The sequence below is a fragment of the Astatotilapia calliptera genome, chromosome 11 (genome assembly GCF_964374335.1).
Source record: "Astatotilapia calliptera chromosome 11, fAstCal68.1, whole genome shotgun sequence".
Lineage (NCBI taxonomy): Eukaryota > Metazoa > Chordata > Actinopteri > Cichliformes > Cichlidae > Astatotilapia > Astatotilapia calliptera.
Genome location: NC_137432.1, coordinates 22,587,243 through 22,607,329, shown reverse-complemented (window position 1 = coordinate 22,607,329; position 20,087 = coordinate 22,587,243). Strand labels below are relative to the sequence as shown.

The 20,087-nt window shown below is 43.7% G+C and overlaps 1 protein-coding gene across 4 annotated transcripts; it reads left to right on the top strand.

Moving 5' to 3' along the window:
• The first annotated feature begins 575 nt into the window (after positions 1–575).
• On the top strand, positions 576–19,958 carry shc1 (SHC (Src homology 2 domain containing) transforming protein 1). Of its 4 annotated transcripts, XM_026183859.2 has the most exons (14): positions 700–816; positions 5,341–5,385; positions 12,369–12,533; positions 12,762–12,832; positions 13,314–13,374; positions 14,809–14,928; positions 15,995–16,048; positions 16,426–16,477; positions 17,178–17,304; positions 17,394–17,541; positions 17,771–17,828; positions 18,100–18,216; positions 18,774–19,030; positions 19,131–19,958. In XM_026183859.2, the coding sequence occupies exons 2-14, from the start codon at positions 5,374–5,376 to the stop codon at positions 19,257–19,259; spliced, it is 1,371 nt and encodes a 456-aa protein (XP_026039644.2). In that variant the 5' UTR covers positions 700–816; positions 5,341–5,373; the 3' UTR covers positions 19,260–19,958. The 4 variants fall into 4 exon arrangements, with proteins under 4 accessions (XP_026039645.2, XP_026039644.2, XP_026039642.2 ...); XM_026183860.2 differs by lacking the exon at positions 5,341–5,385 and having other exon boundaries at positions 576–816; XM_026183857.2 differs by lacking the exons at positions 700–816; positions 5,341–5,385 and having other exon boundaries at positions 11,455–12,533.
• The last annotated feature ends 129 nt before the right edge of the window (positions 19,959–20,087 follow it).

Genomic DNA, 20,087 nt, shown 5'->3' with positions numbered 1-20,087 from the left:
GTCTTGCACAATGCCATGTTTACTTATTGGTGGTATAAGGCTGCGGCCTGAAGAAAGTTATCTCATCACCAAACTGCTTTAAAAAAAGAAAAGCAAAGAAACGAGAATCATATTCAAATGTATGGACATGTATGGACAACACAAAAACGTGTTTAAAACATATGTGGACGACAGTGCGTATGTAGTTATGTCAATTTCTTTGCGGTAATAACACCTCAAAGCGGGGGCCAGCAGCTTATGCCCTGAGCTGATGCTGATGGTTTGTTTTGGTAGCGGATGCGGGTCATCGCGGTCTCTTTCTAAATGCTGGAAAAAGCAAAACTTCAGGCGTAAAACAGCTGTTCTTGCGCTGTATTTATCTACGGTAAAGTACATGTTCAGCTGCAGACTTATGGCTGGCGGTCAGGGTTTCCACTTTTGCGCAACCTACACTGAGTGGTCCAGGTGCAAAATGGTACGCGCGCGCGTACGCACGCACACACTCGCACGGGAGTGGGGGAAATGAAGAGAAAGAAAGAGAGAGCGAGAGAGAGAGAGAGAGAGGAGCCGGATGACGCTGCGTTGTTCGCGGAAGTGACTTCTGTCGTGATCGTGGAGGGGGAGGTAGGGGGAGGAGGCAGGGACGGAAAGGGAGAGGAAAGAAGAAGTTTAGAGTCTTCTTTTAAGAAGTTAAGCATCAAATATACAAGGATCCCGGCGGACAAAACTTTCGACCCTTTGCCCTGTTATATGAAATTAAGCTGAAATTTGTGCAACAGCAGCAACAGAGCTTGGTGGGCAGGAGGGGCATTCAAGGGAAAGGGAGGAACAGAGCTGGTAAGTTGCTCGTTAAAGTTGCCCACACTTTTTGGGGGGGCATGGTGCGGTCTCTGCGTGCTGTGCGTCAGCTATAGCACGTATGAAAAGTGTGAGGAAACTGATTATGTGCTAAATTTGTGGGGACACATAGTTCTGCCGGACAATTCAATGTTTCGTTGTTATGTTACGCCACGGTGCAGTCGAGCCTGTTGGGTTACTGTAAGAAATATGTAAATGGTTAGACTGGGGCGTGCACGAGTTAACTAAATGTTTAACTTTGTGCTTTCAAACTTTGTGTGTGTGTTGCCAGGTTTTATTATTAAAACCTGAAACCTAAGTGAGCTGTTGTTGGAGCCTCTGATAAAATGTTTATAAGAGAAAGTGATCAGAAGTCATCATTGTGTCCTCTGGACGAGCAAAAACAACAGAAAGCAGGTCACTCACATGCCATTTCTTTTTAAGAGGCGCCAATAAACTCAAACTAGACCTGAGCAAAATAAGACAGTTATTTGAGGACATTTTTTGGTATAAAGGGGCAACTTTTTGCTGCTGTCGTCTTCTCCAACCTTCTTACTTTCCCTCTTTTGTATAAAAGCGGAAAAAAAAGGTGTAGGACTCTTGCACCCAGAACAAGTTTTTTCCCCATCACATTGGAGATTATTATGAAAGATACTTTTCACTACTCCTTCACTATTTAATAAATTTGTGTTTATTTTTGCTTTAGGGACTAAAGCCTGTCCTGGCTTTGCTGAAATCTGCCTGATTTGCTTCAGGCTATAAAGTGTCAGTGAGATAAGCCTTAGGAGCTATCAGTACACACACGAACCCACTCGCAAATCTGTACAAAGTCAGACATTAAAAAAAGCTTACTTAATGTTACCCCTTTTGTGCGCATCCATGGAGAACGGTCACCAAAACGCACCTCAGATGTGTAAAACAGGGTCAGTGTGACAGAGTTAAAGTTTGCGGTAAACAAGTGAAGGGCAGACAGACTATTATAGAAGCAGACTCAAGGCTATGTGCTGTGATTGAGGTAGCTGAAAGCAGTGGGCTCAGTGCTGTTATCAGGGTCAACCATACCGCTCAGACCAGCAGCCGCTGACACGATATTATATGACTCAAGTTATCTCCACCGATGAAATGGAGGCCGAGGGAAGGTCCAGTCAACATCTGATCCCAAGAAGCGGTAGATTCAGACACATGTCAGGAGCCTGACAAATAGGCCGTGTGCGTCTTAGACCCACGTAAACAAACACAGCACAGGCAGGAGGACAGTCTGGGACACAAACTGTCAGCCAAAGTCGAGCACCTCGGCCACTCCATCACACTCCAACGTAAACCAAAATCCACTTGATTAAAATTGGATCTGTCCAATTCCCTTCAAACCCCTCGGTCACCGGTAAAAGCCTTCGCCTTGATTGACGGGAGGTGTGACACTTGATTGTTACAGCGGTTTCAGCTTGACAGCTGTGCACGGAGTCCGTGCGTCTCAGACGCACAGCCAATTCAAAAATAAAGAATTCGATTTTTGTCAGCAGTGCAAATATTACCGCAGATATTAGACTTGGATTTCGGCCTGTGGTGCATCACTATTGACAAAACACAGTGCTGAGGTGCTAAGCTCTTATAAACACTTATAAACACTTCGAGACTGTCGACACTACATACGCTTTTTGTGTGGGTGTCTTGACCTGTGAGGATGTGTTTTTCTCAGGTTTCTTCTGTCTGGCTCATGTACTCTATCTGTCTGTCTCTCCGACCATGTGGGGAGGGGGGTTGTTTGTTCGCGTTTTTTTCTACTTCCTGGTGTGTATGAGCGCATTCTGGAAACCAACTGTAGGAGTTTGTTTTTGAGGCCATAGCATGTGGTTGTCCGTCACTGCCTTCATACAATAGAGCCGAGTCTCAGCTGCGTTTCCTCCTGCGGTGCTCAGTCTAGCGCGACGTGCTCAGCGCACTGCGTGAGCCACAGTTTGATTAACATCTCGTCCCGTGCGATGCTAAAAAACAGAAGTAGTGCAGCTTCGGCGGAATTTCATTAGCAGCGTGATGGCTGCTGATGGTTTTTCTGAATTCTGTATGAGACTCTGGTTGTTGCATTTTTATATGCAGCGCTTTACAGCAGAGTGACTCTGTGGTGCCACGTATCTAACTTGAAAGTCTGTTTGTGTCTTTATTGTGGTTTGTCTCTCTTTACTCAGAAAGCTGAGATTGCATTTTCAAACGGTGTCTCTTCTTGCAGATCAGGATTCCTTCAGGCTCGCTTCACCGGAGGTCTTCAGTATATTTTAAAGTGCATAATGATAAGCCTGAATGTTCATGCCCACAAAGCAGGCTAAATATGTATATATTTAACAGTTATTTTCTCAGTTTTAAGTAAAGTTCTTGTACTCCAAGAAACTCCAGAATTTTGTACTATCTGGGGAAGACTCTCTGCTGGGTACAGCTTAACATAATTATCATATTTGATCAATCATCACAAAATCTGAATAAAAATAGCATTTTCTTCATTTCGGTGAGTAGTAATTGCATTTTAAAAGGGATTCTGCATCTTTAATTGATCTTATTGTGGAATACAGCTATATAACGTTTAGAAATGTGCACCAGTTGTCTTTTGCAAGGTTAACATTTCCCAGTAATCACACATTTATGTCCGAATTAAACTATAACATTTTCAGGCAAATCACAGGTGGCTGAGCAGAAAATGTGATGTTTTTAGATGGAATGATCCCACATCTTACTTCAGCTTAGTGTTAATAGTATTGAAGTAACTCTTTAGGGTCACTTTAGGGTCAAGTTAAAATCTCCTAGCTGTTATTGTTTTGTAGCGTTGATTATTCTGTGTATCCGCTCCTCAGCATGCACTTTTCAGAAGCCACTGGTTAACATTATTCAGATACACTTGGACATGAAGCAATGTTTAAAGACACAGCACTAAAATAAATCGACTTGGAAACTTGTTAAAATAACAGTAAAAGCAGCGACTCAGCAACATGTACTTAAATTAGATGACACAGTCTTAATGGGTGAAGTGGTGTGGTTGTCCAGTAAAAAAAAGTTTGAATCAAATTGCGTTTGCACTTCGCTTTCAGATGTTCACCCCAGTTTGCTGTGTGATCAGAACTTTTGTTAATTGAGCAAAAGCAAACTGCACAAAGTTTGCACAGCTATGACTTAAATCCGGAAACGTATGTTTGTGTAAAAAAAAAAAACCCTGACCCAAGTATTTCATGCAAACTTGAACCCTTGAAGAATTTCGATACTTGCTGCTACGGAGGACTAAAGGTTACGCCAGACAATGTTCAAAGGTTCAGCTGGAACCTCGGTGTAGAAACACCGCAGTTTCTGACAAGTAAGCCGTTAAACCGAGAAGGAAGTTGTAAGTGGAAGTCGTAAGTGGAGCAAAGCAGTAAGTGGTGGCAGGAAAAGAATGATGGAAGGAGATAGAGATGTGGGAGTGTGGTTAGAGGAGGGGTGGTGGTGGTGGTGGAAGCACAACCCAAAATAGCCAGCTCACATGTTTGCTGTGTGCGTAGTGAGCTACTAAGCCGAGAGAAAGTACTCCTGCTGAAGCCGTGGCTAATCTAATGTTCACCGTCAGCCTAATTTTTGAAAATTTGATTGCCTTTTTCCAGTGTGCCTGCTTATTTGTGTTTACGTTTGAGACTTTCCCGTGTGAGTTACGCTTCCTCCCTCTCTCCCTTCTATTGTTCATTCTTTACTCGACTCTTGTCTGTCTTGCCTTGATAATGGGAATTGATGTTAGTCAGCATCTCTGGCAAGAATCCAAGAGAAAATGTCAGCATCGAGGCCCTGTTTACTCATCTTTGCTAATTTATTTTTTTTGACTAGTTCAAATAAGGATAAGTGAGGTGGGTCAAATCACATTACACACACACACACACACACACACACACACACACACACACACACACACACACACACACACACACACACACACACACACACACACACATATACAGTGTATGAGCAGACTGCAGATGTGGCCCTGCAGCGTGTGCATTAGATCCAGAGCTCTTTCTTAGTCTGTCTCCGACTGTTTCATCTAATAAACACTGACTAGCTGCAGTTTCCACAGACTTCTGCAGGCGCAGAACACCTAAACTCACACTTGCTAACTCGCGCTGGGCAAGCTGAAACACAAACAACCTACACATGCAGTCCTATGAGTTGATTCTTTTCATTCCACAGGGTATGTTTCAACACGCACAGCGGATTTCTGCCTTTCTCCTTTCACTCTTCCTCTCTCCTTCCTTCGCTTTCCGTTACTTTATCCCTCTCAGTATCGCCCGGCCTCTTCCCTGTGTCAGTGTTGTGTGTCTGTGTGCTCGATATGAAGAAGGTCCCATGACTCTCTCCACAGCTGATGCTGGGAGCAAAGCATGCTGGAAGTCAAGTGGCTGCAAGGGCGCTGGTTGGAGCACGCTGTAATTTGCTCTTTGATTTGTGTGCGTGTGTGCTTGTCTGCGACTGTGTATGCTTTTGTGTACTGTGTGTTGATGTGCACCTTGGTGTTTTTAGGGCTACAGACTCACACGCTGCCTGTGCTGGCCGATGGAATATATGGTAAGGCATTAAAATGATACAAGCAGCTGATCAAAAAAACACATCGCGCCACAGTGGCAAAGGAGTTGCTGCTTCTAAATTTCTGATATGATATAGAAATGAACAGACTCTCGCATCCAGCCCTGGTGGGCATATGTGTAAAATAAGCATTATTTGTTAAAGCACTGTAATTTCAGGGCTGCACAATTACACCAAGAATAAAATAAAATTGCTCTCAAAGATACTGTGGACACAAGAGTGATTGTAGTTGGTGTGCAATATTTCACCAATTAAGATGCCTCCTTTCCATTTTCATGAAATTATAATCGAGCGTTATGAAAGTGTCACATTTCAGGCTTTGATATGAAACAAACTGGAATGTTCTCTGACCCATTTAAAAGGGTTTCCAAGTAGCATATGCAACATAAAACAAAAACCTTATTTAAGAGATGTTTCAACAAAGCGCAGCCTTCTAAGAAGCAGTACAGTGTGATGCAGAAAAATCACACGCCCCTCCTTTTTTACTCCTCATTTGCTATCTTTAATATTGCACAAGTTTTCACCTGCAAGAAAGAACTGGAAACTAAAGTCATTTTGAAATCGTGCTTCAGTAATTGTACAGCCCTGTGCATGTAAATTTATTGTGGTTTGAATGGGATGTTAACTTTACTTCCTCTGCAGTTTATTAGTTGCACCCAAATAAAACAAATGCAGTTGGAAGCTGTGAGATAAATCGTACCTTTATGAGCTAAAAAACCCATATCTATATTTTCAGATGGATATGTTTGGTTATTTTTGGAGGTTGCGGCTCCATGGAGAAGAAACTGGCTGAACTGCAGTAGTTTTCAATTCAATTCAATTTTATGTATCTAGCGCCAAAACACAACAACAGTTGCCTCAAGGTGCTTTATATTGTACAGTAGATCGTACAATGAGTTTTAGTTGGGTGTACTGAATAAGCTGTCAGCTCAGTGTGGTTGCTATCTTTTTAATGTAAATTCAAGATGGCACCTGAACTGTTAATTCACTCAATCTAATAAGGGAGCACAAAATGTTCGATTAGGTCAACTCTAAGCCACAGTGTATCGTGTGTTTCGCTGGTTCTGGGCGGTGGAGGGTGTCTTCTTCGCCAATCATGCCCATCACTACCAATCAGATCACTGTGTATGATGACGAATGCTAGCTGTCTGCAGTTGTCTCATTATGAACCTTCACATCCTTGAGTGCACTGCTTGAGCTCACAATGATGGTGTAGTGGTGAAAATTGGTACTGCGGGGACTCTTTGGGGTGTCATTTGAGGACTCTGCTATCCACTCTGCCGGGTTCCTGTGTCACTCTATGTGTGGTTTCCTCTACTTTCCGCAACACTGCCTTCTCATCAGATGCGCTCAAATGTCAAGACCAATCTGTGGGATTTCTGCTTTATGTCTTCCAGTCTTTTCCCCTAGAGTGCTGTAGTCATGTAGTAACATTGGAAATATTTATCATCATGCGAGTGCAGTCTGCTTTCCTTTTTCCCCTCACTTTGTCCACTTTTATCAAGGTTATATAGAGTGACCTCATGTCACAGCACACAGAGGCTATCTATATCCATCCTTCCTCTCTCTCTCTCACTCTCTTCCCCTCACTCTTTAACTGTGTTTCTCAGGTTACCAAGCATGAATAAGGGAGGAGCGTTGAATACCCAACATGAACAGCCCACCCTCCACATGCACACACAAACACATGTATCCACCATCCCTTCCCTTCTCTTCCCTTCCCTTCATTCCTCCTTCCCCATCCCCATCTCCATCTCTCCTTGGAGTGTGTGCATTTCTGAGTAGAAGTGCAGCATCTTTCTGTGCATACACATGTATACTGCTAAATGACTCTGGCTGCAGAGAGGAGGTGGGGGGAAGGGAAGGAAACAGGAAGGAGGTAGCATGGGAGAAAAGAAGGTGGGGAGGGCACAGGCTGTGGCGTGGTTGTGTGTGTGTGTATGAAAGAGAGAGACTGAGAATGGGAGGCAGCATCACCCACCCAGACAGGGAGGAGGGGAGGACAGACAGTGTGCTTGTGCCTCTAACAGACAGACAGAGGTGGAAGGAAAGTGGGGATGAGAGACAGACGTGAGGGGAGAAGAGGAGCACAATGAAGGACTACCATCATCCATCCTGGCAACACTGCCATTTCACCATCTGCTGAAAGAGTGAGAGAGAGAAAGAGAGAGAGAGAGAGTGAGAGGAGGGACGAAAAGAGGAGGCAGCCAAACGGAGGAGAGGATAGATGGAGAGGAGCTGCCGGCAGTGACTTTGTGAATTAATCGAGCGGAAGAGCGGATCAGAGGAGAAGCACGTTTTTCGGGGAGTGGACGAAGGGAAAGCTAGGAAGAGGAAGGAGAGGACGAATGATCGGACAAGCTGTGGCCGTTTAAACATTAATGTGGTTCTTATGTGAATACGGAACCTAGCTTTAGGAGAATCACCGTGGATTATCAATTGCATGCTTTATAAACCAAAAAAGGAACTACTTCGGTTTTTGTTTTGTTTTTTTGTTTTGTTTTTTTGCCATTCATTAAAACACTTAGGGAAATCGATAAGACTCACTTTATACAGAACAGTTTAATTACTTTTTCTTTTCTTTTTTTGGAAATACAGACTCCCTTTGTGATTTTCTATTTTCTTTTCCTATCCTTCATGAGCGTAGGATCTACTCTGCAGGATGTTATACAATCATTCTAATCTTTGTTAGCTGCTGCACAGAATATTCAGGTTGTTTTTATGCAAGTTTTCTAAACATGAGTTGTCTTTTTGATGTTAATTCTTGGTGAAATTCTTGTTTATACAGTTATTAGAAAATAGATTATTATTCTTTGAAAACAGTGTCAGTTTTACATGCCCTAGTCGGAGTCGGCGCAAGCGACCGACATCGGATGTCAACATTGATTCGGTTTTATGGCTGGCGGGATGCCGGCCAAACTTTGATCATTTCCTGAACCATATTGATCTTTCTAGGACTCTGTAGTTTTTCTCCTGTTGGATGAAAAAAAAGAGCTCTAATGTGGAGCCTTTGATGGAGCTACTAATTGCTTGCAATGTGATTTGACAAAGCGGTTATCTCTTTGTCTGAAGATTTCTGCTGTTGTCAGGACTTCTCAGTATATATCCTCTGCAGGCATCTCTTTTAATGTCTGTTGCCATAGCAACGGGCAGCAGCTGCAGACAGAACAAGATGTAAAGTTGGTTTTCCTTGTCCTATCTTTTTAAACTGGTGCTGTGCCGTTTGGTAATTGTATATATTTACTTGATAAAACAAGATTAGTTCATTGTTTGTGTCAGTTTTTAGAGTTTTTGTTTCCCTTCTTCTCTACTAGACAGTCCTTGTCTTTGCGGAGCTCGGCAAGCTCCGGGAATCAGGGTTGTTTCAGGTCACCTGTCTCCCCCTCCCAATTCTCCGTGTTCGCCTTGTACGACTCATCTCCGTCCAGCCTGTCCCGATCTCACATTTATTAATGACAACTACCATTTCCATCAGTCAAACTGATGCGCTCTTATCAGAAATGACTGGATGAATTAGATTACAGTACTGATTTCACTTGTACATATCACAGCTGCGTGGCCCCAAGGCCACCAATTACCAGTCATTAGCTGTGTTTGTCACAGCCTTTTCCTTTTGCTGTTTGTCTCTAGGTGACTCAGGATTTCTCTTCCTGTAGAGGGTCATCTCCTCTGCAGTCACCTGACCTACACTGTGTTCGGTGCACTAAAACATCCCTGGGAAGAGCCAGGGTTAACTCTGCCCATAGAGCATTTCAGCAGCTCCCTTTTTTTTAACAGCACCTGAATTTCTCTCCAGTGTTAGCAAGTCTACTGAGGTTGAATAGTTTGCCTTTTTAAGTGCTATTCATCTCTACGGACTAAGTTCTGGTTTTATTAGATGCTTTACAGCTTTCTGGAGATCGTCCCAGCCTGTCTTGCAGTTCATAAGTATGACTGGATCCTCCATGGTGCTTTCTGGCCAAGACCAGATGGATGACTAGCTAGAATTGCTAGACAATCCCTCTGTGGTGCTAGACTGGTGTAGGCGACTGTTCCTTTGCCATGCATTGAGCGCCCACCACCAGCTTGCGGGCTGTCCTTCAGGCAGAATGAAGTTCTGAAATCTTAGTGTGAGGAGGAAATAAATAATCAACCTTTTTTGCTTGGCATTACTGAAACGCTGGTGCCACTTTTACAGACTTTTGTATGTGTTGTGGAAAAGGTGGGTGTAAACCTTCTCCTTTGAGCGAGCAAAGGTCAACAGATTGTAAGTATGACTAGTGCCTCAGCAGCACTAAGTTGTAGGTCAGCCAGCCAGTTTACTGCTGGACTGTAGGTGTAGCTTTGCCTCCTACTGAGGTCAAACTGTTGCAGACTGTTTTAATTCTAGGGCTCCGGTTTGTGAGAGACTGTTAATGTAAACAGACTGTTGTTTGCCTTCTAGATTGGACTATGCAGACTATGAGATGTGAGATGGTGTCTGTACAGTAGAGAGAGCTTACTTGCTGCTTGATAAGCCCTGCCTTAGATAAGGAAGGAATATAACTCTTGGCTCGTTCATATCATCTGTGACAGTGTCAATATTTTTCTCTCAGGTAAATAACTCTGTTCTGCGATTGCTATTTGAACTAGGCCGTAATAAAGTTACAGGGTGAGAACAGCCGTGCATAGAGAAATCAGCCTAACAGCAGTTTTGATTGAGCATTTCCAGCTGGGCGAGTGACTACATGTTGAACACTGGTGAGCCTCAGCACCATTCAGGGAACCCTGGGTTGGGAGTTCAAACCTGACCAATCAGGTCTCATTACCATCACAACAAGACCACCGGTAGTTGTTATCAGCCAATGACCTACATTCTTCAGTGTTACATCACCACCGTGCTACTGCAGTGTGTGTCAGTGTACCAGACACAGGCAGCATCTCAGACTCAAACTACCGCTATCTAATGGTGCTCCAGGAAGAAAAAAATCAACACCCTATGTGGCCAGTTTTAGGGAACACACTTGAAACAAGACAGGCTCACTTGTTTTAGCCATATCAGGAACATCAGTCAGGAACAGATTCAACTCTGCCAGTGCAGTCTTAAGTACTTCACTTTTTGTCTTTAGGGTTTCTGTTGGTGTCAAAGGTTACCATGCCTAGCCTTTAACCATCTATAATCCTAAAGCTAAGGGAAGCAGAAAGACAGGGCTCAATATTATTTTTATTAATTTTTTTCAACTGAGGGACTGTTAAACGGGACAGCCTGGAGAACGGGCGAGCAGACGAGGGAGGGGGAGAGGGGGAGCGAGAGATCATCTGGAAGAGGAGAGAGGAAGTGGTGGCGCGGGAGAGGGCGGAGGCGTTGGAGAGACAGAGGCTGGCGGAGCACATAGTGTGGAGGAAGAGAGAAGACTTCCAGGATAAGAGAGGAGACAGAGAGAAGGGAGGAAAGAGTTCAGAGAAAGGGAAGGCGCCTGCGCCAGAGGTAATCTGGAAGAGAAGAGAAGAAGAAGAAGAAGCAGGGAGAGAGAGAGCGAGGGCCATTCAGAGAGGACATGAAAGCATTTGGAGGAAGAGAGAGAGGGAGTGAAAAGTAGGCGTTAAAGAAAGTGTGCTGCTACCAAGAGTTGGAGACTAGCCATACATCAGTAAGCCTCCTCTCTCTTCTTTAGCAGTTCTGGGCTTCATTGAGCTCTGCAGGTGCTTGCTGTCGTATCGACCAGTTGAGGCTGTGTATAATGTGTGCGTCGCTGCCGCGTTAGCGTGCACGGCCCTCCTTGCAATCCCCTCTCTGGCTGCTAATAGGATTTTTATGGGCCCGTGTCAAGCAGGATAGAGCTGCCAAGGGGAGCTGCTTCACACGTGCACGCACAAGCGCATGCCAACACGAACATACACAGATAATCAAAGAAGCATTGTAGGCCGGCAAGGTTTATACTGCCTCATGCATGTAGACACATCACATAGAAATGCGCACCCCCCAGAGCAGTAAGACATACACATGAGGGGGTGTTCAGAGAGACAATCACTTGTGCTGATTCTTCATGGTGCTGGTGACAGCTGAATTACTGGGCCTCACTCAGAGGCTATTAAGTTGGGACAAGATAGTCACAGATATTGTTTTACATCATGGCAAAACACCAAGAGCAACAGTCTGTGGACAGCTAAGAAGCTATTCATCAGTTCCTGGGAACTCAGAAAACACTCAAGTAAATTTCAAAATGAACTCATGACAACATGAGCTGCACTGGTGCACTAAAAAGCTTTTTTTGTCTGTGTTTTACCATTAACTGGGGCACCCAACGTTTCCTCTGTGCTTTTGCTCATACTGCTTTCATTGTGGATAAAGCCGTTTTTAAAGCAGTTGGGTTTTGGCTGCCTGGAAACAAGTGGAGGACACACAACCAGACAGATGGATGCAGCTCTTACACTGAGCAAGACAGACAGATGGCTGTTTGTCCTTTCAGAGAAAAACTTTGAATACTGAGACAAAGAGACTTTGAATCACAAGAGCTTGTGTGGACTTGCACGGATATAAAAACTGACACTGCAGATTCATTATGATTCAATTCATTATGGAGAAAACAAAATACACCCATTTTCGGAGTGAATCACTGAGCTCAACTGACGAAACAAACTCCAATCCATCATCGTTTCCTCCTTCCAGTCCTGTCACCCCCCTCACACCCTCCCCTGGCTTACCTTCCTCTCTCTCTTCCTCATCTCTCACTCCCATTTTGCCCCCCTCCTCTCCCCAACAAGCTGAGAACAGCCCCACCACCTTCTGCTCCTTCTTCCCCAGAATGGGCTCTCTTCGTCTGGGTGTCTCAGCTACTCTTCTCCCAGGACTCAAGGCCTCAAGCAAATCACAGGGAGCTCAGGCACCTCAGGCACCTGTTGAGTCCTCTGGGGATGACAGGAGCAACTCTAGCTCCTCCCCACCACTTCATCACCCTGTTTCGCTTCTAACTGCTCCTTCTCCCCCTCCCCGACCTCCTCTGCAGGACATGAACCGGCTAGGAGGGGTGTCTAGGAGGGCACGGGTGGAAGGAGGGCAGCTGGGAGGAGACGAGTGGACGCGCCATGGCTCCTTTGTCAACAAGCCCACCCGTGGCTGGCTGCACTCAGACAATGTGGTCAGCACCACTGGTGTTTCCTACAGTGTACGGGTAAGTGACTGGCACATTCTCAGTAGCCTCTAGCTTAAATGCAAAGTTGCACGTCACCCTTGCCAAGCTGTTTTTGTGTACATATAAACCCTTCATTTTTAGAAACTGAGTCTGTAATGAGGAAAGGATACTGTTGCTTTCTTCCTCTGTTGTGTTCCCTTGGTCCAATGGGACCAGGATGTAGGAAATGTCTAATGTTAATGTTTTGCCTTCCTGTTTCCTGGGCAGTACATGGGATGCGTGGAGGTGCTACAATCAATGCGGGCGCTGGACTTCAACACCAGAACTCAGGTCACCAGGTGAGATTACACACAGCTCATCGGCTGCAGGTTTGACCTTTCACTCGTTTCATTTCTGCTTTGTTTCTGAGGGGGCGAGATGTTAAAAGTGTGGTTACACTTTGAAAAATGTTATGGCTCACACATACATCACTCACCTCGCATTTACTCCTTTGCCCGCTCGCTCGCTTCCGCTCCATTTTTCTTGCGGGGCTTGTTTTCTTTCTGTTTTAGCATCTGACTACATCTGCCCGTGTGTGTTTGCATGTACACGCCTGCCGCTCTCAGAGCCCCCAAATTAGAATGTTCTGGAATCCTGGTGGTTTCCATCTGGTTTCCGCAATGATGTTTGTCTCCGTGGCAAAGACGAGCCCAGTCGCCAGGGACGATAAATTCTATCACCCGCTGCCAGATCTCATTTAATATCCATAAATGTGAATCTGGGAAGGTGTTTAGGTCAATTACATGCCATTTGCAAACATGCATGTTTTTCATTTTTCAGGGAAGCTATCTCTGTGGTGTGTGAGGCAGTACCCGGTGCCAAAGGAGCCCGCAGGAGAAAGGTAGGCGCTACATACAGGAGCACACACCCATACAGAGCATTATTTATTTATAAGACTTAAGTGGACAGCGTTATGAAGAGTTTTCTGGATAAGAGCTAGATTTAGCTCCGTTGTCCACCCTGTGGTCAGTGGGCTATTTAGTCTCATGTATACACACAAATGCACAAAGAGCCGTGTATACATGATTTTAGAGGACATTACATTAAGTTGCATTCATAACCTGGAGTTTTTCCTATTTGTTATGACATTGATCCTGAACTATAAACATTACACATTTGGCACTTCCTTTTTTTCCATAATGTGTCTTTGTTAACTGATTTAGGTCCCCAAAACGTGAGTATAGCTGGACCACATGCACATTTATTGTTTGGCTATCTTTATGAGCACATTCACTGACTTAATCCATTCCCTTGCCTCTTTATCTTCATAGAAGAGCCTATCCCTAATCTAAACCTAATTATAACCTTAACCTACACACAAAAATCAGGACCAACCGAAATGTCCCCACTTTTCCTCCAGTGATCTAAAAGTCAGTGATTCCGTCAAATATAGCTTTACAAGTACACACATACACACACAAATCTTGATTTGGGCTGATTGTACACTTCTGTGGTTAGCCGACTACTCACAGGTAATTACCAGTCACTCTCTGATCTCTCTTTTCCCTCCCTGTTGTCACAAGGGAGGCTGGAGAGGTGGAGTAGAAGCTTGTGTGGAGCCAGCGTCAGGCCAAAGGAGCACAACAGATTAGCAGACACAGCCGCCAGTCTGCTGTTTAAAGACTGCGAGTGTCTGTGCACAGTATTCCTGTAAACCTAAAAACATCCACCCAAACAGTCTATAAAACAGGTGGCTATATTCAGCTGCTGTAGCAGGGTTTGACCAAGGAATGTCTGACAGTATAGCACAGCAGACAAAATACAGTTATAGGATATAAACTAGAATAGATTAAACTAGTCTAGTGCCTCTGATTTGGCAGGACTGAGGTTAATGTGGCCAAGCATGTGCTTCCTGTCCTGTTGCTCCTGCTTTTCTCACTGCACACTCTAAACATTTTGGAACAAATATGGATGAAAGCCATGAGAACAGTAGGAGGATTTGGATAAACGTGCTGGCGCAATAATGCTGGCACAATAGTGCTGGCATGGTCTGTGTGATGCTCTTGGCCCAGGCTACAGTATGCGAACTGTCCTGTCTATTCCCAATTGGTCGCAGTTGGCCTTGGAGACAGGATCACTTTCACAATTGCAGCTGTTCTCCCACTCCCACACACAGGCATTTCACCACATATGCCCACAGTCATGCTGAGGCAGGGAGCACTCAGTGGACTATCATGCTTTGTTGAATTTTTAAAAAAAACAAAACGTCCTGTTGCTTTTTGGTTTGGGCACCTTGATTTGATTATTACTAAAACTGCTCTCTCTCCTTTTGCAGCCTTCTTCTCGCTGTCTAACGTCCATCCTGGGAAAGAGTAATTTACAGTTTGCAGGCATGACAATCAGCCTCACCATCTCGACCAGCAGCCTCAATCTGCTGGCCTCTGACTGCAAACAGGTTAGAACGAAGCTCTAACCTCAAGCTGCTGTTTTCTCAAACTCTACCCAGGCATTCCGTTGAGCTGTCCTTGAAAGCCAGTAATCTCGCTTTTGAGTCAGAAATACACGTGATTGTCTGAGCTCTCTGTTGTAGCTATGGGGCATGTTTTCAGGTACCCTGAGTGCACTTAGCCTGTGGAGTTTACCGAAGCAGAGAAAACCTGGGGATCTCTTTGCTTGAGGAATTTTTGTGTGGATTTTGTTATGTTTTCTTACTTTCGAAGACCAATCTACAGATGATTTATTTCAAAAATTCTAAATGTTTTTATTCTTTGCCTTCAGAGTTGCATTGTAATCATTCCCACTGCTTTCAGCTTCTTGTTAATGGTGTAAACATGTTTAGTTCACTAAAATGTTAAAGGTGGTTGAATCTCAGTGATATAAACATCATTTTTTTAAAAGAAATTCTCAGTATTTTTCCATATCTATTATGTATCGTGACCTCCTGGAATATTCAGGAGATGCCCCGATATATATTTAGAACTGCTTCTCATTGTTTGCCTCATTTACTCTGGATGCTGCACAAATCCCTCTTAACCATTGTCTTGATTCCTGCTTTACCACAAGGCAGGATGTGATCCTCCTCTTAGACCTCTAATGAGTTAATAGCTGCTGCACGATGTTTATCTTTGGGGAGATGGTATACAGTGGTGTAGTGCATTCGCATTAGCGCGAAGAAACATGTCATGCAGAACATATACCAAATCACAATTAAGGACTCACAGACCACACTCTGTGCTTGAAGCATTAGCAAGTGTTGATGCTGTTATTGATCTAACATGGGTGGTTGTTGCAGACTGTTAAAAAGGTGTTCCATCCATTGTCCCTACTTAGTTTTTATCTCCGCTGCAATTGATAGCGCTCAATGGAGGAAAGAGCACTTTTCTCAGTAATGATTCCACATTTGTCTTTTCATCCACATGCTTTCATTTCACTTCCCACATACTTCATGTCACCCACGTGCTCTCCTTCTCCCTCTCCTTCTTTCTCCCTCCCTCTCTCTTTCTCTCTCTCTTTCTCCACAGATAATCGCCAATCATCACATGCAGTCCATCTCTTTCGCCTCTGGAGGAGACCCAGTGAGTCAGCCAAACCCTGTTTCTCAGCTGAAATCTCACTCTCGCCTTTTTCCATCTTTCTTCAGCCAGCATGCTCTTCCTCCTTGCCTTCTGTCATTGTCTATTGCTCTGAATACCACTCATTTTATTGCAGCCTTACTGGATTGCCTGGACTGCAGTCCCTCTTTCCAGACATTATCTCTTTACTTCGTATCTTCTCTCTCTTTTCTTTAAGCTCTGTAAGTTTTTAACTTCTGCTGTGGCTTAAACACCAAAGTCTTCGCTTTACCTCTTTCTTCTTATTCTCTTCTTAGCTTTTCTGTCCTAAACCTGCCCTTCACTTTTCCCTCCTATTGATTTTTCCCATTCTGACTGTCTTCCTTGTCGGTCTCCCTCAGGATACAGCTGAGTACGTAGCATATGTGGCCAAAGATCCAGTCAACCAGAGAGGTAAGTGGCAAAATGACAGCCTCACCAAGGTAGCAGCTGCCAGTGTAGATAAAATGATCCTTTAATACATGAGTTAGAGTAGTTGCTTTCATTGCACTGTGCAACTAGTCCTCTTTTTTTTTTTTACTTTCAGCAAATATAACCAAACATTTTCATTAATGTATGAACTGAATTTAATCTTAATATAAGTAAATCAAACTTAAATAGCTTTATTAGCTGTTTATTCCCCTTTGAATTTGCCAAATACCCCGCTAGAGCTAAGACATTACACACCCAGTGTGTAGAGAAAAGGCAGAAGTACATTTTCCACCAAATGTCTATTTTTGAAGTCCCATAGTTTGTTTGCAAGCTAAATTAGTTAACTTATGGCTCATTTCTCAGCTGAAAAAGCAAAAACACTCCTCTGTTTAATACTGAAAGTGAAAATCTTCGGGCTAGATTATTGACATTAAAGTTCTAACATGCAGTGCTTATAAAAAAAAGAAGCCATCCTATTGCTTATGTAATTTCCTGAGTTAAAACTAGAGTGTGCAAAATGTATTAGAGCTGCTACATGTGTCCTACATCATCGCACATAATAAAAATGTACATGCATACGTGCTTTTGTATTCTACCTGTATCTGAACGTATTTGTATGTTGGAGCACATGCTTCCTTCAAAAGAAGCCCGCTTATCAGCTTTTTGTGCCTCCTTATTGCAGCATGTCATATCCTGGAGTGTTCGGAGGGTTTAGCCCAGGAAGTCATCAGCACCATTGGTCAGGCCTTCGAACTGCGTTTTAAACAGTATCTAAAAAACCCTCCGAAACTGGTCACACCTCATGACAGGTAACTGTCGCTTGCACAAACCTAAACCAAGAGCTTGTATTTGCATATTGTCTCGTATAATTTGTTTCTGTATCTGTTCTCTGTGACAGAATGGCTCCATTTGATGGCTCTGCATGGGAGGAAGAAGAAGATGAGGCTGCTCCGCCTCCTGATGTCCCGTACTATAATAATTTCCCTGGAAAACAGCCTCCCCCTGCTGGAGTGATTGACATGAGGACCCGGCCTGGTGCCACGCTGGTGAGAACCGTGCATATTAACATGAAAGAAGGAAGACAAGCATACCCCCCCCCCCCCCCCCCCAAAAAAAAAAAAAAATTAATTAATTAATTAATCAATTACTTGTGTCATTCCTAAGTGATAGATAAATAGATTGTAATCATTTCACTAGCCAGAAAAGAACATTTTTTTGAGGATGCCCACATGGTGCACGCATTCAGCATTTGTTTGTACCCCTCTGTGTTTGCAGCCTTATGGACAGCCGGGTCAGAATGACATTCATAAACAGCCTCTGCCACCCCTACCAGGTGAGCTCTGTCGCTGCCTGCATGTGTGCATCTCTTTGGACTTTATCTGTCGTTCCTGTCCTTTTTTTTTTTTCTTTTTTGGTTACTAACATATTTCTTTATATTATTTGTTGCTAAATCATGAGAAATTGGTCAAACTTTCTCTCCGTTTTTGCCCTGTTTAGTCCTGATAAAATTCTTAGAATTGCAAGGAAGTGAGAATACGTGGCAAAGTTCTTCCTGTGTTTGTGCAACTTTTACTTATTTCCTTTTTTATTTTGTTTTTTCTTAGTGGGTGCCAAAGAAGGTGGGCGGGAGATGTTTGATGACCCTTCGTACGTCAACGTAGATAAACCTCGCCTCCCAGCTGCAGCAAACGGAAATGCTCACAAAGACGCTTTCGACATGAGTGAGTGTCTTTTTGTGCGTTTTTGCTGGAAATCTGCTAAGTGAAGTTCAAATGGACTGAATCCTGAACACTAGTGCAAATCATTAGCCTGTGAGAAAACTAAATAAGAAAGGTAATTTGTGATGTGTGTGGGTTGTAATCAAGATGACCAAAATTTCTGGCAATTGCAATCAGCTATTTTTCTTTCATGTGAGAAGAAAAGAGGGTTAATCATTGGGCTCGTGAGATGAGTAAAGCAGTTTGTATTTTACATTTCCATATGACTGATGCTAATTGGCAGTGGAGCTCTCCACAGAAGTCAGCCTCAGAGGAAGATAAGGATATTAGAATGTCTTTGTCCATTACAGGGGCAATTTGTATAAGATTATTGATTGACTACATAAAGCTTTTCACGGCAGAGTCCACAACTGTGTGCAGCATCTGTCAGAGTCAATGTGGTTCACTTCCCTATTTATCGGTCGTGCAGAAATGCAGACAGTGCTATGGGATCCTACAGGACAACATGTTATCCACAGTGAAATACAAAATAATACATTTCTGTGTGTTCATTTTTCAAGAGCCACTGGATGATGCCCTGGGGGTTTCTGGGCATGGAGGCCCAAACTCAGTGACAGCAGTGCCCTCTATGGTGCAGCAATTACAGTCTGAAATCTGGTTCCACGGGAGCCTAAGTCGTAAGGAAGCAGAGAAACTGTTGACCCGAGATGGAGACTTCCTGGTGCGGGAGTCTGGAACCACACCTGGGCAGTACGTCCTCACGGGACAGCAGGGTGGTCAGCCCAAACACCTGCTGCTCGTTGACCCAGAAGGAGTGGTATGTCACGAAACGATCAAATTCATAACAGAGATTTCAGAGTGGAGGGTTATATTGGTGTTGAAGCTTACTCTAATTTATTCCCCTTTTCTTTTTTCAGGTCCGTACAAAAGACCACCGGTTTTCGAGTGTCAGCCACCTGATCAGTTACCACATGGACAACAGACTTCCCATTGTGTCAGCTGGGAGTGAAGTGTGTCTGCAACAGCCAGTGGAGCGCAGGGCCTGACCTTACCCACACCAATGAAATACACCACCAAAAACATACACTCCTACTATTATATCAGTTCTGCACAACATACACGACCACACACACACACACACACACACACACACACACACACACACACACACACACACACACACACACGCTCATTTCCTTTAATGCACACAGAAACACTACACCTAACACACAACGATACATATGCACACACATTGCAAAGAAAGCCAAAAAAAATAGAAAAAGTATCACCAGTTTCTCTGCAAAATCACTCACTTGCTGCTGTTGCTATATTTCCTGTCCAAACTGTGATCTACGGTTCCTTCGCTGACATCACCGACTATCAGGCGCATTCCTCCAAAGCGGAGAAGCACTGCTGCAATTTCTCAGCCTACTGTGAACCAGGAAGGAGCCCTTTGCAAATTACAGAATGGGGCAGAAAACAAATGCAATCTTTTTTTCTTTTTGTTTTTTAAGAAAAAAAAATCTTTATCTGTAATTATGAAAAAAAAAAAAGTGGAAACGTAATACTACATGGAATCATGTACTGAAATGGCAGAACTGAAGAGTGTGGAAAGGAACATTAAGGGACATGGAGGGAGATCTTCAGTACTTCTAAGCATGTGCTTTCTTTATTCTTTCTGAAAGGAGGGAAAAAAATCCTCCTCAGACTGTTGCTGGAGCATTTTAGATAAAACACAAACTGGATGGCAAGAGTTCTTTGTTTCCGAGACTGAACTAGGCTCAAACACAAACTCTCACAGCAATCCTTGGTATAAAATAATTCGGCTGGAGAATATGTGTACAGGTATACGAGTTTGGTTCCGATCTCATCAG

Coding starts and splice junctions, on each gene's coding strand:
- shc1 (XM_026183857.2), top strand. CDS start 11,925: ATGATTCAATTCATTATGGAGAAAACAAAATACACCCATTTTCGGAGT. Junction 16,049..16,425: donor TCGCCTCTGGAGGAGACCCA/GTGAGTCAGCCA, acceptor GGTCTCCCTCAG/GATACAGCTGAGTACGTAGC. Junction 16,478..17,177: donor AGATCCAGTCAACCAGAGAG/GTAAGTGGCAAA, acceptor TCCTTATTGCAG/CATGTCATATCCTGGAGTGT.